This window comes from Protopterus annectens, chromosome 7.part0 (assembly GCF_019279795.1).
Source record: "Protopterus annectens isolate FY-2018-M chromosome 7.part0, PAN1.0, whole genome shotgun sequence".
Lineage (NCBI taxonomy): Eukaryota > Metazoa > Chordata > Ceratodontiformes > Protopteridae > Protopterus > Protopterus annectens.
Genome location: NC_056739.1, coordinates 1745492984 through 1745508712, shown reverse-complemented (window position 1 = coordinate 1745508712; position 15729 = coordinate 1745492984). Strand labels below are relative to the sequence as shown.

Genomic DNA, 15729 nt, shown 5'->3' with positions numbered 1-15729 from the left:
CGGGATGTGGATATCAAGGGTGATTAGCTTATGGTCGGATCGGACCAACGAGGAGTTGACTTCAGGTGTGGAATACCGGACACTCATGTTGGTAGTGACTAGGTCTAGGATATTGTTGCCCCTGGTGGGGGTGTGGATAAGTTGATCCAGGGAATTGGAGTTTATGAATTCCAGAAAGCGTTGAGCTAAGGAGTTGGTACACGAGTAGTTTTCCCAGTTAATGGTGGGGTAGTTGGAAGTCGCCCATTATTACGGTGTTTGGTTGAACCCTAATATTTTCCAGTACATCAAGAAAAGAGGAGTGGGAATCCTGGGGCATGGTGGGGGATCTGTAGCAAGCTACAATTTGGATTGCAGTTTTGCCCAGAGTTAGTTCCACTCGGATAACCTTGGATGCATTATGCTGAGCAACTAGCCTGGAGGTGTGGATATCCAGGTGATTCATTTGACAACAGTCCATATAAGAAACCTATGTACAGGTTAGGTTAGCGAGAGAGTGCCCTAAAGATCCAAGTTGGGTCGACATTACTTTTCAGTTAGAAAATAGTAAATAGAATTGTTATGAAACAAAAGAGGACACATGGGTCACTAGGGATGAAGTTATTGGTAGTGTGGATAGTGTTTTGTAATATTTCCGTAAATCACACTGTGACGGTATAACTACAGGTATTATATATGAGTCTATGAGTTTATTTTTATATTTACATTTTTTGTTGACCATATTTTTGTGCCCTGTTTTCCTGTAGACCTGATACGCTGCATGTGTATTTTGATAATGTGGGGCTCCAAACCTTTACAGAAGGAATGTTATTCCATGTAGTTAGAGAAAATCAAGTCTAATACTTTCCATCTGAATGTATGTGTCAGTGGTGTCATTACTAAAGTGTGCAAATGATGCATTTGGAGGAGAGAGACACTGTGGCTAAATGCCTGGCAAGGAATATAGAGTTGGTGCTCACCAAAAGAAAGGGGATCTACTAGTGATCATTGTGACACTTCCAGCCCAGCTATCTGGAATTTTGTAAATAATCATATGTCATTTGTGAATATTAATATGATTCATATGCTTGTCTTGCAAATGTAAGAGAACTATTTGTTATGTAGATATTAAACTACTGGTGCAGAAGTGTGTGTTGAACTGTATGTTAGGTACTGAGCTTCAAGAATGTAACCACAGTGTACCCTACTGGAAAAGAACAGAAATGTATATAAACTATATACCTGTGCAAATGTATGTTTTAATAGTAGAAGATGGAACATACAGAGTTAACTTGCAAAACTTCAAGAAAATAAGTTGAAAAGTAAAGTGTTTTACGACTGTGTGAGCTCAGTTTCAGTGCAGCAAGCAGACACAATGTCTAAAGCTAGACATTTTTCTATTGCCTTGAAAGTAATTTTAATTACTAGGTTTAAAATGTATGTGCTTTATTGCTTCCTAGCAGCTGCACATCTGAGAGATATGTACTTCTCACAAAGAGATGATAAGATTCTCAGTTTCTGTTAGCCTGGGAACTGAAGGCAGGTGACAGAGTGATGTCATCCAGGCTAACCGAGCAGTAATATGTGATATTAATTTAAGAACCCTCTCAGAGAGAGAGAGAGACTTGTGCATTTTGTATCTTGTCTTGGACCTAGCAAGAATATCCACTCATCTGCATTTGCCTTGCTCTGTAAGTAAGACTTAGGGCATAGTTTCTCTCTTAAATATAGATAGGAATATAGTAAAGATTAGTTTAGATGTTTTCTATATTTATTTGAGACTGTCCTGCAATGTTGTTTTGACATATTTCCTATGATTCTAAACTCTGTAGCTACTGTGTTGTTTGAGTATTGTCTTGCTCTTTTATTATTTATTATTAAATATATTTGAACCTTTTAATTGTGGCTGGTTTGTTTTGAGATACTTAAGCTCTTGGAGTACTTGCATATGTATTTGGTGACACTGTATAGGCCACTCGAATAGCCTTGCTCTTGGTCATTACCTACCATTTGGATAATAGTAACATTACACAGTAGGAATGGGCACCCTTTGTAAGGACCTTAGAGTAGTTGATAAGCAGTGGTTGGTGGCAGTGATAACTACCTTATAGTCTGGGCAGAAAGGGGCATAGCTAGTAAACCTGTGCCAGACTTCCCCAGGAGTGTCTGTGTGTTTGCATATAAATCATATGCATATGTGTGTTTGTGTGTGTGTGTGTGTGTGTGTGTGTGTGTGTGTGTGTGTGTGTGTGTGTGTGTGTGTGTGTGTGTGCGTGTGTGTGTGTGTGTGTGTGTGTGTCTGTCAGCTACTTGGGCAGGGACACAAAGCACTGGTTGAACAGAGAGGGTGCTGGAGGTTTTGGCTTGGCCACTCTGCTGAGATCTCAACCCTATAGATGTGCCAGTGGGGAGTCTTATTGGGGATCTTGAGAAAGAGGGAGAAACCAGACCCAGACTGACTGTGATCTCTGTGTGCTCTTAAGGGAAATTGTACTTTACTGTGTGTGTATTTGTCATCCTCACATTGTGTATGCCCCTCACTCTTGCCAGTGGTGAGGATTTAGGCTCCTTGATTACTGGGCCAGTGCAGGAGCATCACAATCATATCTAATGTTGGCTAACCATTGTGGCAAGAGAGGTGGGATAAGCACATGGATTGCTAAAATAAATAGTTGTTATAAATGAGAAACATGGTAACCATTTGAAATGTTGTGACCCGCTCCCGTAAGTCCTGTAATATGGAGACTGAATGGCTTGCCCACTGCAAAAAACAGTTTAAAGGAAAAGAGTGATGTCCAATATTCTCTCTTTTCTTGGAATTTTTTTTTTGATGTGTCAACACTCAGCAGTACAAGTGCAAACACTTCAATAGGGAGCGGAGAAACATGGGTAGTGACAGCCCTTTATGTAATGGATGTGTTCACACTTGGCATACACTATCCATTTTTTAAAGTCCAGTTTCAGAAAGGACGTGGAGCAGAAGCTGTGTAGGAGCATTTAATTCAGATGCTGCATACGTTGTATATTCTGTGCTGAAATCCTCTTCAGACAGGTGGTGTTTGTGTGTGTGTGTGTGTGTGTGTGTGTGTGTGTGTGTGTGTGTGTGTGTGTGTGTGTGTGTGTGTGTGTGTGTGTGTGTGTGTGTGTGTGTGTGTGTGTGTGTGTGTGTGTGTGTGTGTGTGTGCGCACGCACGCACGTGTGTCTGCACATGCTTGTACAGGATGCAGAAAGGATGTGTTGCAGGCCTTGCGTATGTTTCAGAGTGTATAAAAAGATACATGACCATAGCATCTTTCAAAAAAAACAGTGTTCAGCATTAATGGGTCATGAAATGAAAAAGCAGAGAAGTCAAAAAATGAGAAAATGCACTTCACTGAAGTATTGCTGTATGCATAGAACAGCCATGCAGGAGAAGCATTAAAGAACAGCTACAATTAATTTGAAAAATACACAGGGGGCTTGTAAAGGAGCCCCGCTGATAGAAAGGTGGAGGGCATTCAGATATTAGATTGGGTCTTAAACACTCCAGTAGCTGGAGAGAGTATGCAGACTGGATGAACACAGACTAACCGTTCGTCTTTGCAGAGTTTTGAAATGCTTCTGCTGTGGTACATTTTGTAAGCTTTTGGAGATTTATTGTTCATTTTTGTATTCGTCTTACAATGTTCTGCACCATTCCATATCATGTGATTTACAGTTTCTGTGTTGTGTGTTAACCTTTATTTTTTATTTTTTATGTCTTCCTTCAATAACAGCTTATGGAGTTTTGCAGTCTTTAACATACAGTATGTAGCTCAAACAGTTTGCATTCATATTTATATTCCAGTCCTGCTACACTTTGAATATAACTAAGGTACTTTTCTCTTCACTCTGTCCGAGCTAGTGGGCCCCTCAATCACTGCATGTAGGTTTTACCCTCACATGGTAGGTTGTAAGGTTGATTTCCTGGTTTAATTTCTCCAAGTCTTTTGGGTTTCTAATACCATGACAGGAGTGGACCCCATTCCTAAGTCAAAGTATGATTAAAGTTCATGAAATTAGTATTGTTTCAGTTATTGATGTTAGCCAGAAGTGCTCTTCGCAGCACCTGCAGTGTGCCCAGAATTCACTCCTTCTACAATTCATATGGAGTTACATGTATCAGTAACATATCCAAGTACAATTGTAAATTCTTTTTCATAAGACCCATAGCTCCTACCACTATTGGAACTCTTTGGGTATCCTTCTTCCACATTGTCCTCATTTCTGCCTGTAAATCCTGGTATTTTATGACTTTGTGTCTCTCTGTATGTAAGATACTGTATTCACTGGGTGTAGCAATTTCAGTGATCAATGGTACTTTTGTCTTCTTTTCATGGACTACTATTTCTGATTTTATCACATCTATTTTTTGAACTGTTGGTAATGGGTGATCCCATGTGACATAAACTTCTTCATTTTCTGTAATACTTTGTGGCTTATGTTTCCAAAGCTTCTCAGCTCGTAGTCTGTGGTGTTATAGTTGGTAGATGGGCAGGCCTAATTTTTTGTGTGACTCTGGGAGGCCTAGCAGTGATGGATCAGCAGGTATTTATTTCGTTGCTGTCCTGAGTAGGGCTGTATCCTGCTAAGCCCACCTGCCTATTGTGCATATTCTGTGTTGCCTTCAGTCTTGCAGTTGCTCCCTCTTGTGTTTTGACAATCCACAGCTCCCTTACCTTTAGGAATTACAGAAGTAGCTGTGGCACTCCTTTTTGGCAGGTACATGTTGTAATCTTAGCACCTAAATCCACCCTGGAGGAAAGGGGCATGGGTCTGCAGGTATGGAACTTAGTCTAGCATGACAGCCTTCTGATGTTCTTCACTTGCCGAAAGTCCATAATGCTGTTGGTGCTACAGACGTCACTGCATCAAAAAACTGTCCTCTCTGCATTGTTTAATATTTTTTGAATATTTTCTTTCTTTATTTGTATATTGTTCTTGATTACTTTAAGGCCATTATGCAGTTTTACATGTCACAATATTTGTCATTAAGCATATTCCTTATCTGTTGTTATGTGGTATGTTGAGCTCTGTGTACTGTACAAGTGCAACAGTGGGCAGTCTTTTTACACCTATGGATTCCTGTGTAAAGTTACAGGTGTTTTGAGTCCTTACACAGAGCTTTGCAGACCTTGTGTGGTGCATTTCAATTTATGCATTCTTTTTTTTTTTCTCGCTCTCCCCCCACCCACACAGCCAACCATTGAATCGTCCCAGTGCCTTTGTACTATGTCAGGTCTACCTAACCCTTATAATCTCCCCCGGACTTACCCCTCCAGGGTTGGGGCCAATAAGGATCATTAGGGTGTCCCAGGACCAAAACTCATCCTTGCTGCCATGGTGATTTGTAATGACCCACCCTAATTTCTGCCCTTCCCCTGCATTTGTCCATTATGTCTGAAGGCTACTCCCCTCTACTGACCACACTTCCCCACAAGTAATGCCTAGATGAATGCCTTCACCCCAAGGATGGCCAAGCATATCTCACCCTGCCAGTGCCTCAAACACCTGAGACACTAAATGAACCCGAGTCCCCTGGGACACAGTTAGGGCTTTATCTCTCTGTGCCACTGCTTTGGCTTGAATGCATATATTTGTTTCTGTAATGTTATGTTTTTTGTAATGTGACACGCTAACATTTTTCAGTGCTAGAGAAGCTAGGTGCATTTTTAAAATGTCTTACATAGTATTCTGCAGTGCATTACAAACTTTACACAAATGTCTGCAACTTGGTACTACAGAGGAAATGCCTAGCTGGCCAGGAGAGCGTCAGCCATCAGAATGTGGCTTTTTTTTTCATTTCTTTCATGAGAGAAGCCATTATCATAGTTTAGCCAGCAGAGGGTAGTATGACACTGTACTAGAACAAATTATATTACTTTCACTGGCAAATACATTAGCTGGGTAGCTGGTTGTGAGAAAGTGCAGTGTAATCACATCTGAAAAAAAAATCTGTAAATATGAAATACAGATGAAATTAAAAGTAAGGCCTTTTGCTGTTGTCCTGTCTTTATAAAAAAAAAATTAACTCTTCGTAACAAGAGGTTATTTAAATATATTTATTTTATTGTATTTCAATATCAGTACCTCAGTGCTGGAATCTTCGTTTTCTTGACACCCTCAGTAATTTATTGCCTTTTCTACAGCATAGCACATCACATGGAACAACACTGGACAGGGTAGGAGTTTTTTCCACTAAAAATGGCAGTTCTGTTCTTCAGACTTATGATGTCAGAAACAAGAATATAGGAGTACTTTATAACAGTTATAAAATGTTGCCTCCTAATTTCCTCTTCTACCACATACCTCCCTGCATGGAGCTGAAACCCGTCTACTTTCTTGCTGCCATACAGATTCATAGCTCTTTGTCCAGGCCACACACTCTGTTTTGGGTAAACTCAGGCCGACTTCCAAATATTGTCCTCCTTATTTAATATGAATGCATAGGTGTATATTGTATGCATGCTTGCGCTATTTATTTATTTAAGGTATTAATTCTTAAAAATAATGCTTGTTTATGATGATGCTAACTGCACTTGGTGTAAGTGGCATCTGTCAATGAGTTTTTTTTTCATAAGATGTATCTGTTTTGACAATATTTTTGTTTCTATTCTGAACAGGTTCAGTTCCATGTGACCAAATCCTTATGTCTGGAATAAAGGAACTGCCATGTAAGCTATCTTCAAATTTGGCTACCATAAAATGGTTCCATAATAATGAAGAGGTTAACTCCACATATCCAATCCGTCCAGATGGCAGTTTGATGCTTGGAGCTGTCTTTCATCCACTAGGAATATATGAATGCTGGTCCATGGAGGAGGGATTTGCAATGCTTTCTGCAAACTACTGTGTGGAAACTCAAGTCCTCATGGAAGTAACCACCCAGGAGAAATATCCAGCTGAAACAACAACATTGAGTACCAGGATTTTCAGTGATATGTTTTTCGTCAACAGTTCTGTGAACAATGGCAAAAGTTCGGCACGAGTAGATGAAACCAGCTACTGGAAAGAATTTTTGATTGTATGCATTCTCTTTGCTGTAACAGTTGTTGCTTTCACATTGTTCCTGCTGTGCAGACACCGGGACACTATGAAGTCATTCCTGAAGGAAGGGGGGGATTGTCCTACTGTGCAGCAAAAAAAGCAAAGAAAGGGCATGAAGCCAAATGAAAGCCTACCCCTAAATGGTAATACAATACCAAATGCAGTGTCTGATCATAAAGGCTACCAAACATTAAATGACAACTACATTGTAAGCACACCAGTCCATGAAGTAAACAAAGATTTCTCAGAATCAGAAAAGAGGCCACTGAACATTAAGGACACTCACGTAGATCTCTCCCCTACTTCTCCACGTCCAAGGGTAAGGTTAGGATCAGAAATCAGAGACTCTGTTGTATGAAATGCTAGGAATACTGAGAGTACATCATCACAAACACTGACCTTCCTAGGGACCAATGAAAAAAGAACAAAGCAATTCAAAATTTATGACCTTTCGCCACTGAACTAGGAAGCTATTATCTGAGCGAGCTCAGTGCTGAGTTTGGAAATAAGGCTAGCACTCGTTGCTGATTGCCTGAGATCGAAGGTTGCATCATTTCATAATCCTTCCTCAGTGACATTGCATAGACATGATTGTTATCAGTTTTGTAAAAAAATAATTTTCAGATCCTGACTAGCTTTATGAACTGCATCAACTAGGATTTCATTCTGATAAAGGCCACCTTCTCAAAAGAAAAAAAATGACGTGACATTGTTGCTTGACATTTCTTTTTTTATTTGTAATCCCACATTGCAGTCACTACTGTGCTTGAAATGTGAATTCATGGAAAGTTTTGATTACCAGCCAGTACACAGCATGGAATCTTTATCTAACAGCAGTAGTAGCACCAACTTTCAAGTAAGAACTGCTGCCATATGAAACTAGGCAAAACACACTCATTTGAATGAATGTGAGGACAGGAGTGTTTTGCCTTTTACTTTGACTGTGCCAGTGGATAATTTGGACTTGCAATACATGCGTACTGCCTTTACTGCACTTATTGTAACCTGATAGACACTGTCTGGCACTCCAGTGTGTCATTCTCCCTACTGCTTCAACTTTACAGCATTGTGAGTGCTAACAGATGTGTTATCATCAGGACACCAACTGCTGGGTATAAATCACTGATTCTTGGTTATCTCTGCAGAGGTAGCTTTAGATGCTTTGTTCCATGCAAGACTAGTAGTGCCCCAAGCAGTTGCCATTTGGCTTGTGAAGCTTATCTTTCTTTAGCCAAGGATCATTTAGGTGCTGATATCAGTTCTTCCCAATCCTGCCACGCAGATGAGCTGAGGCTTTGTTTATCTCTGCATTTCAGTATTCTGATCAGCTAAGAGTGAAAACTTTTTTCTTTGTCATTAACGTGCAGTGGAGCAACGTCACAGCTCTGGCCTTTTGCCACTGTTCTTTTGATTCTGCCTTTCTAGACAGTGACTAGGCAAAGAAACCACCCAGAATATGGAAATATGGCTACTGTGCAAGCACCAGAGCCTGTACTGATAGGATACTGAATACTAGATTCACCTATGTATGCATACGTTGTTACAAGTCAGTTGATAACATGAGAAGTGTTGAGGGCGATACTGACTTATAGGAGGATGTGATACTGCAGCACAAAAGACAATGATGCCAAACTTCATAGCAGAGACTTACTGAGTGCCAAAAAAAGAACTCATAATTTTATAATGGTGTATTTTTTTTTAGATTTTTACATTAGTGATATAAGTATTTTTAATATAATGTGGTTTATGTTTTATACCTTTTTGTGGTATTTGTGAGTCTGAATGTTCTATGATTGTGTACTTGTGCGTTTGTTTTTTTCAGTCCATAATGAATGTGAAAAAAAAAGTTGTGCAAATGGCACAAAATATGTCTATGCCCAAGTAGTGCCTGCAGAGAGAATCGGGACACAAACACTATGTCCATCCTTCTCGATTTCCTAGATCATTCCAATGTACATCCTTTTTCTGTATTTTTTTCCTTTGGTGTGGGAAGAATAAATTATATCCAGGTCACATTGGCCACTGGTAACTCAGAGATTTTAGCAAGTAGCCAAATGGTGACTGGCCATTTTGTTTGCACTTTGAAGGTTGGCCCTGATGTGTCTTACTTACTGTTTAAGATATCAGGGTACTTCCAGTAATAGCTTACTAGTCTGTGCTTTCACAGCTCATCATATGCACCCATCAGTTCGATTGGTGTAAGTAATGTGGGGGGTCAACACATCTAGTTGTTTCCTAATGGACTTGTTTAACAAGTGTGCCAGACAGCCTCATTACCCTGGCAGGTATGTTTTAACTAGTAAATGAGAAGAATCACCTTAGACTTGCAGTTAGAATGAAACCTGACAAAAGAAATTAAAATGTGACAAAAGCAATGAGAATGTATATAGAGAAAATGTTATTGGTGCTTTATTACACCTGGCATCACAGACATGAGAAGTAATGCAGGGGAGTTAAACTCAGAGAAGTTAAGCGCTGCCAAACCATAGATGAGGCACATTAGTATCTCAAAGTAAGACATCAGGCATTGCAGACTTAACTTGATTCTTTTATCAGGAAAGCTACATTAATGTGTTAACCACAACTTACAGCCATGAAAATGCAGAACAAAACCTTTGCAAGATTGTTTAGAGTGGTTACCTGCTGAATGAAGGCAATAGCACTCTCTATCTCTCCTTCAAAATGTCTGCTTGGAATCATTTTGTATTGTAATAAACCATTCAAGAACATGTGTTAAAATAGATTAACTTACTTTTCAGAGTTGCAAAGGCATTGGAACCGTGGCATCATTCTTTGGCATATCCCTGAGATATGATGCATTGACTTCCTGTTTTGCATCTTTACATGGTTTATTATCAGAACCTTAGACACATTCACATATATTAGTAAAATTTGTGGTTAATTAAGTTTGGTGTGTTTTGAAGTGAACCTATCATGGAAGCATGACACATCATGTTCTTAATCCAGAGGGGCAAGTCATACTGCAGCTAGCATGTTTTCGAGTTATTTATACTCTGCGTTTACTGATCTCTAGCACTTTCACAAGGATGCTAGCTTTACTCTCAGTTTAATTTATTGAAAAGGAATGTCTGGTTCCTAGCAAGTGCCTTCAGGTGCTGGTTGCCTCACTGACCATCCTCTTCAGCATTTTGGTATACACAAGTGTGGTCCCTGTAGCCTAGAGGAGGTAAGACAGCCAGTAAAGATATGGCTGAGAGTTACAAGCTGGTTATTTTCCTTTATAGAAAACTCCAACAGAAATAGCAGAAAGAACAGTCAGTGGGTTGCTGTGCATTCTGTAATCTACAGTACCAGAGGTAACATGTTTTCACTGGGAGTTGTGCCGGAAGAAATTTAATGAGACAAACACATTAAGTGACTAGAGAAACAAAGAGAAGGCAGCAGTGTGATTTTTGTGACTACCAGCAAGGATAATGACAATGTGTCAGGCCTTTGTGACATTGTGTCAATACAGAGGTTAGCAGAGAAGTGAGATGTTTAGAATTTCCACCCAAATTAGTAAATTGAGCAAATAACGTGTTTAGGATGGGGCAGCTAAGGATAGTGGTAAGTAATGGGGATCCATCTGATCTAAAGTGACCACTTGAGTAATTCCCAGTTTAATACTAGGTCCATATCCACTTACTGTCCTGTCCTGTCCTATTAACTGGCATCTTTGAAGAAATTGATTTATCTGAAGGTGGTACTGATGTCTGAAACAGGGCAGATACTCAAGAGTTGTGTACACAATAGGCAGGGATCCAGGAGAAACTCAAGCTTTTGTGAAATGTATGATGCCTGTGTTTTGTATCAAAGAAGCACTGCATCATTTATCAGACGCACAGAGAGAAGGGTGCAGAGGACAGGAGTTATGGCAGTAAAAGGGAGCTACAACTCTGGGAAGGAGGCTTGGTGGCTGATACTTATACGTGCAATACACATGGGAAGATATGAAAAATTATTGAACACTATTGGTAGAATATCAGGGTGCAGAAGGAGTGTCTGTAGCAGATGTTGAATATCAGTGCTGTTGCTGTTTAATTTATTGTGGTGACACCATTCAGAATTCAGCATTTAGTTCTGTAAGGCTGTCTCTCACAAAACACAATGACAAGGTAGAGCTATACCTAGAAAGTACATTCAGATTGGTATTGTGGTTAATGAAGAAACTCTTTGAGGAGTGACTTGAGAATTTGCCAATGGGCTACATGTGAAGAGAAGCAGATGAGAATGTACGCAACAGAGACCTGTTCTTGGTAAACATCGCTAATGCGTTAGCAGCAGAAAAAAGCAGGAAAATAGCAACGCAGGCTTTATGCATGTTACGCAGCGATTCACAAGATTTTAGCAAAGTGGCAAAACGGGTCTGCAGTAAAACAAAAGCATCTTAACATGCAGTGGTATGTACAATTAGAAAACAATCCTTCCCTGATTAGTTCTGTTTCTTTTTTCCAACACCTTTATTCAATTATCACTTAAAACATAGGCAAACATACATTTATATAAAAGAAAAACTATATAAACATGTTCCCAGTTACATACATTATACAACACATTCGTTCTTTTTTGAAACTATCATCAATCAAATGTTACATAAATTCCTCAATCCTTCCCTTAAACTTCTTCCATCCTCTAGAACATTATTCTGTATGTATTGTTCCTAATATTTTAATTTATTTCTATGTAACTTGCTCCTACCCTTTTCAAAAGATCCCACTTCCAGTTCTTTTATCTCTGTTACAGTATTCAGTACTTCGGATATCGCTGGTTTAGACTTTGATTTCCATTTTCTAATAACTGTTTTTGACAGCCACCAGAATTAAACTTATCAAGGCCTTACTTTGTGTAGACAAATCAGATCCTGTCCCAAGTCAAATCATTTCCTTAGTTACACCCATTTGCTTACCCAATATTTCTGACAGAGGACTCTGTAGGGAATTTTTAAACTCTGCCAACTTATTACACTCCTGAAACATATGTTCCCAGTTATATCTTTCTAACCCCATCATACCTCCAACATTTGTCATCAACCAGAGGAAACATTATTTACAGTCTGCTTGGAGTATAAAATACCTATGCAAACACTTCCAAACAAAAATCCTAAGTCTTCTACACTTTATTCCATATTTGTGAGCCATACATATGTCCTCCCATTGTTCCCTTGTAAATTGCTTAACCGATCTCTCTTCCCAGTCTTTTCTAACCTCCTCTGATTGATTCCTATCCATATCCTACAATATCTATATATGCCCCAATTACCTTTTTTACAGCAGCTTCTGTTCTAGATTCATCTAAAAACTTTACCAGAGTAGTTCTGTTGCTTAGGATTCCCCTATCCCTTTCTGTTTGACTATAATCTGTTATCAATCCCTGATAGGGAAGGCACTCTCTAGCCTGCAGTACAAATGTCTTCTTGGCCTCTTCCCATTCTATTACCTTTCTAGTTATTTTCTCCCAATACCTTGGTTCCTTGATCATTTCTGTTTCTTGTGGGAATGATCCACATATACACACATGAAAGCACTGGCAGGCCTGCTTAGTCAAGTAAAATATTCTAGAAACTAAAAACACAACCAGTACTGTGACACAGTGGGCTAAATAACTGGCTACATCCCAGACAACCTGAGTCTTCATAGTGGCACAATCATTACAAGAACTTGGGGGGGGGGGGGGGGAGACAAAGCAGCTTCCAAGGGAAGGGAGTAGTGACCTTGTTTGCTTCACCCATATGCAAGGGGAGTCTTACAGGACATGCAGATGTCAAAGACATAGCCATTAACTGGAGATATGGGCTTGCCTTTCTAGCCCAGTAATGGTAGCTCTCATTAGCATATGGGTGAGAGCACTCAGACATACTGTGAATTACTAAGCCCCCGCAGTGACACAAGTGCTCTTGTCATTTACCAGAGGCAGGGTTAGGGCCTAAAATAAAAACATCCTCATTGCTAACATGACATGATCGAGGGCACAGACATCTTCACTTCTGCCTGGAAGATGACTCCATGCAGCTCTGTGCTGGAGATGCCTCAAGTGGTAGAGGCAGCAAATGGGCTCAAGACCTCTGGGTGGGGGGGGGGGGGGGTCTACAGTTCAGAACACACAAAAGCACAGTAGGAAAAAAATCAGCTGAGAAAAATGCACATAGACCTAAAAATCCAGACAATTGGAAGTCACTTACCTGACATGCTATTTTACTGCTATCAGAAACATGGGTAGTTAATAACGTGAGATCCTGGTCTGCTTCATTACTACTCAAGACATATATTTATTACATTAGCTTCTTGAGGATTCCTTAGGTTCTGTGCTGAGTTTATTGCAACTTCACTCATTTTTATATCGATTTCAGGCTTCATCTTTTGTTGCCAATTTAGAAAGACCTTACACTAATTTAGATCCAGAACCATCCCAAGCAATCCATGACACATTTACAGGGAAAATCCTGTAAGGTTTTTAGGCCAAGATCAAGATATGTGATTAAGAGAGGCTTCATTAATATTACACTGGGTCTTTGGTGCTAGATGAAGGCCTTGCCACCTGTTCAGAAGTCTCTTTATGGTTTTCATATTATTTTAATGCTCAGTTTAATTATTCTTTGCATGTGATGAGTGTATGTCTGTGTTCTGTGCAACTAAAACCCTGTCAGAAAGATGTCTTAGGTGATCAGGTGTAGCAAAAACAGTACTTGCCATGCTAATTTCCTCATTTGAGTCATGGAATTATGTAATTTTGTTTTTACTGCAAAGAGATGCTTTGCACCCTTGTGGAGCCTCTGCTATCAATCATCTGATGTACAAGGCCATCACACATTTCCTTTTTAAAGCTTTTACTTCATTTTAAGTGCTTGAAAAGACAATGAAACAGTGCATCATCATTAATGAGTTGCTCCAGGCCGAAACTGGAAAGTAATTCTGCATACTAGATCAGAGTAGGTCTCATGGGATTTTACTTGCATACAGACCTACATATTTTGCTGGTTTGCTTGTCATTGGATTGTTCATACAGTCCAGATGAGAGACAAGTGCAAAATTAGTGAGATTAATGTGTTCTGTGTGAAACACAAATTATTATCAGAACAGACAAAAATTCCCTAAATTCCATTCAGGGATAGGTTAACATACCGAACCAGTGTCTGAAAATCAGCTGCCAATAAATTCAGCACTGTATCCTCCTGACGGCTAGAGTGGGCATGGCAACCAAAATGAAAGCTGAGGCAATATTCATACTGGATCCATGGGAACACAAATGCAGAGAGGAAGGGAAATGCTCCTTTTCTAGTACCTTAGTGCAGTTTGCATAGCATTAATAGACTGGCATTAATCAAAGCTTGGACAAGGAAATAAGAGAGTAACTTCTGTACCAGTTTACAAAAACTGAAGCCCACACCAAATGGCAGCAGCATGGAACATTTTTAGTGCAAGTGTACAAAATCGGATATCTTTGTAAAATCAAATCCGGACTCCAAGCAGTAAATGTTCATGTGACATCTGGACCTGATTTCATACCCAAAAATCTTTTCAAGAACTGACAAAGCAACAGTAATTCCAATAACTACCTTTTTATGAAATTGTTTTAGGAGAGTGAATTGTGAAAGACTGGAAGAGGAAAAATTTGATCCCACCTTCTCAAAAAGTGGGAACAAGACAGATGCAGGAAATACCTGTAACACTATTAATTGGGCCTACATTTAGGTTCATCCTTTCCACCAGTCATGATTCGTCATTTTTCTATGAAGATCCTAAGCTAAAGGTATACATGGTCAGTGCTGGTGCGTGTTATGATGTCATGTGCTGACAACATTGGTACCCTCAACCCTCTATCCCTCTGAAACCAATAGGTCCTTTCTACCACTTATACAGTTCCAATTTTGATCCTCACATACACACCCTTACAAGCGTATATGTATGTGTGTGTGTGTGTGTGTATGTGTATAGACACACACACACACATATATACTCGCACACACATGCACACACATATATATACTCGCGCACGCGCGCACACACACACACACACACACACACACACACACACACACACACACATATATATATATATATATATATATATATATATGATTTATTTCAACTTTCTCTGTGGCTGTCAAATTTGTTATCAAAACCCACACCAACATTGCCTTTCCTGTCTTGAGGAGGAGAAGCACATTGTGAATCACTGTCATAAGTGCTAACAGTTCAACCCTGTTCTCTGCAGACATTAATGGGAGAAAGCTACAGTGTCTCATTCTCAGGAGGATCCAATAGCTTGAAACTTCCTGAACACGGACTAGCTGCAGGGTTTCCACACAAAGCCACAGGTTTCAGCTGCAGCTCTATCATAATGAATGTAGCTGAGGAAGGCTGGACCTTGGCTCTTCTAGTAACAAGTCAATTGATAAAACAGCTTTCAAGTCCTGCAGATGCTAAACTCATGCTTGATAAACAAGAGCTCAGTCTTGCACTAGTCTTTCACTGCAGATGATGAAGGGTGCAGAGGAAGTGCACCCTAGTTGCCATCCTGCTGGCAGAGATTGAGGCTGTCTGACCTGTTCATGAGGAGTAGTCTCTTTAGTTAGATAGCCATCACTAATCACTTAAAACAAAATTTCTACGCCAGTACTTTGCATGTCCAGATATGGCGGTTTACATAGACCTTCCAGATTCAAAAGAGGAGTAATATGAGCATAG

At 39.7% G+C, this 15729-nt stretch overlaps 1 protein-coding gene across 2 annotated transcripts in view; it reads left to right on the top strand.

The window, feature by feature from the left end:
- Nucleotides 1–9774, top strand: part of SEMA4B (semaphorin 4B) — a 1355182-nt gene extending 1345408 nt beyond the window's left edge. For both annotated transcript variants that reach the window (XM_044078286.1, XM_044078287.1), the window contains one exon: nt 6622–9774. In XM_044078286.1, the coding sequence (XP_043934221.1) occupies nt 6622–7403 (782 nt within the window). In that variant the 3' untranslated portion in view covers nt 7404–9774. The remainder of the gene's footprint in view (nt 1–6621) is intronic.
- Nucleotides 9775–15729: the final 5955 nt, after the last annotated feature.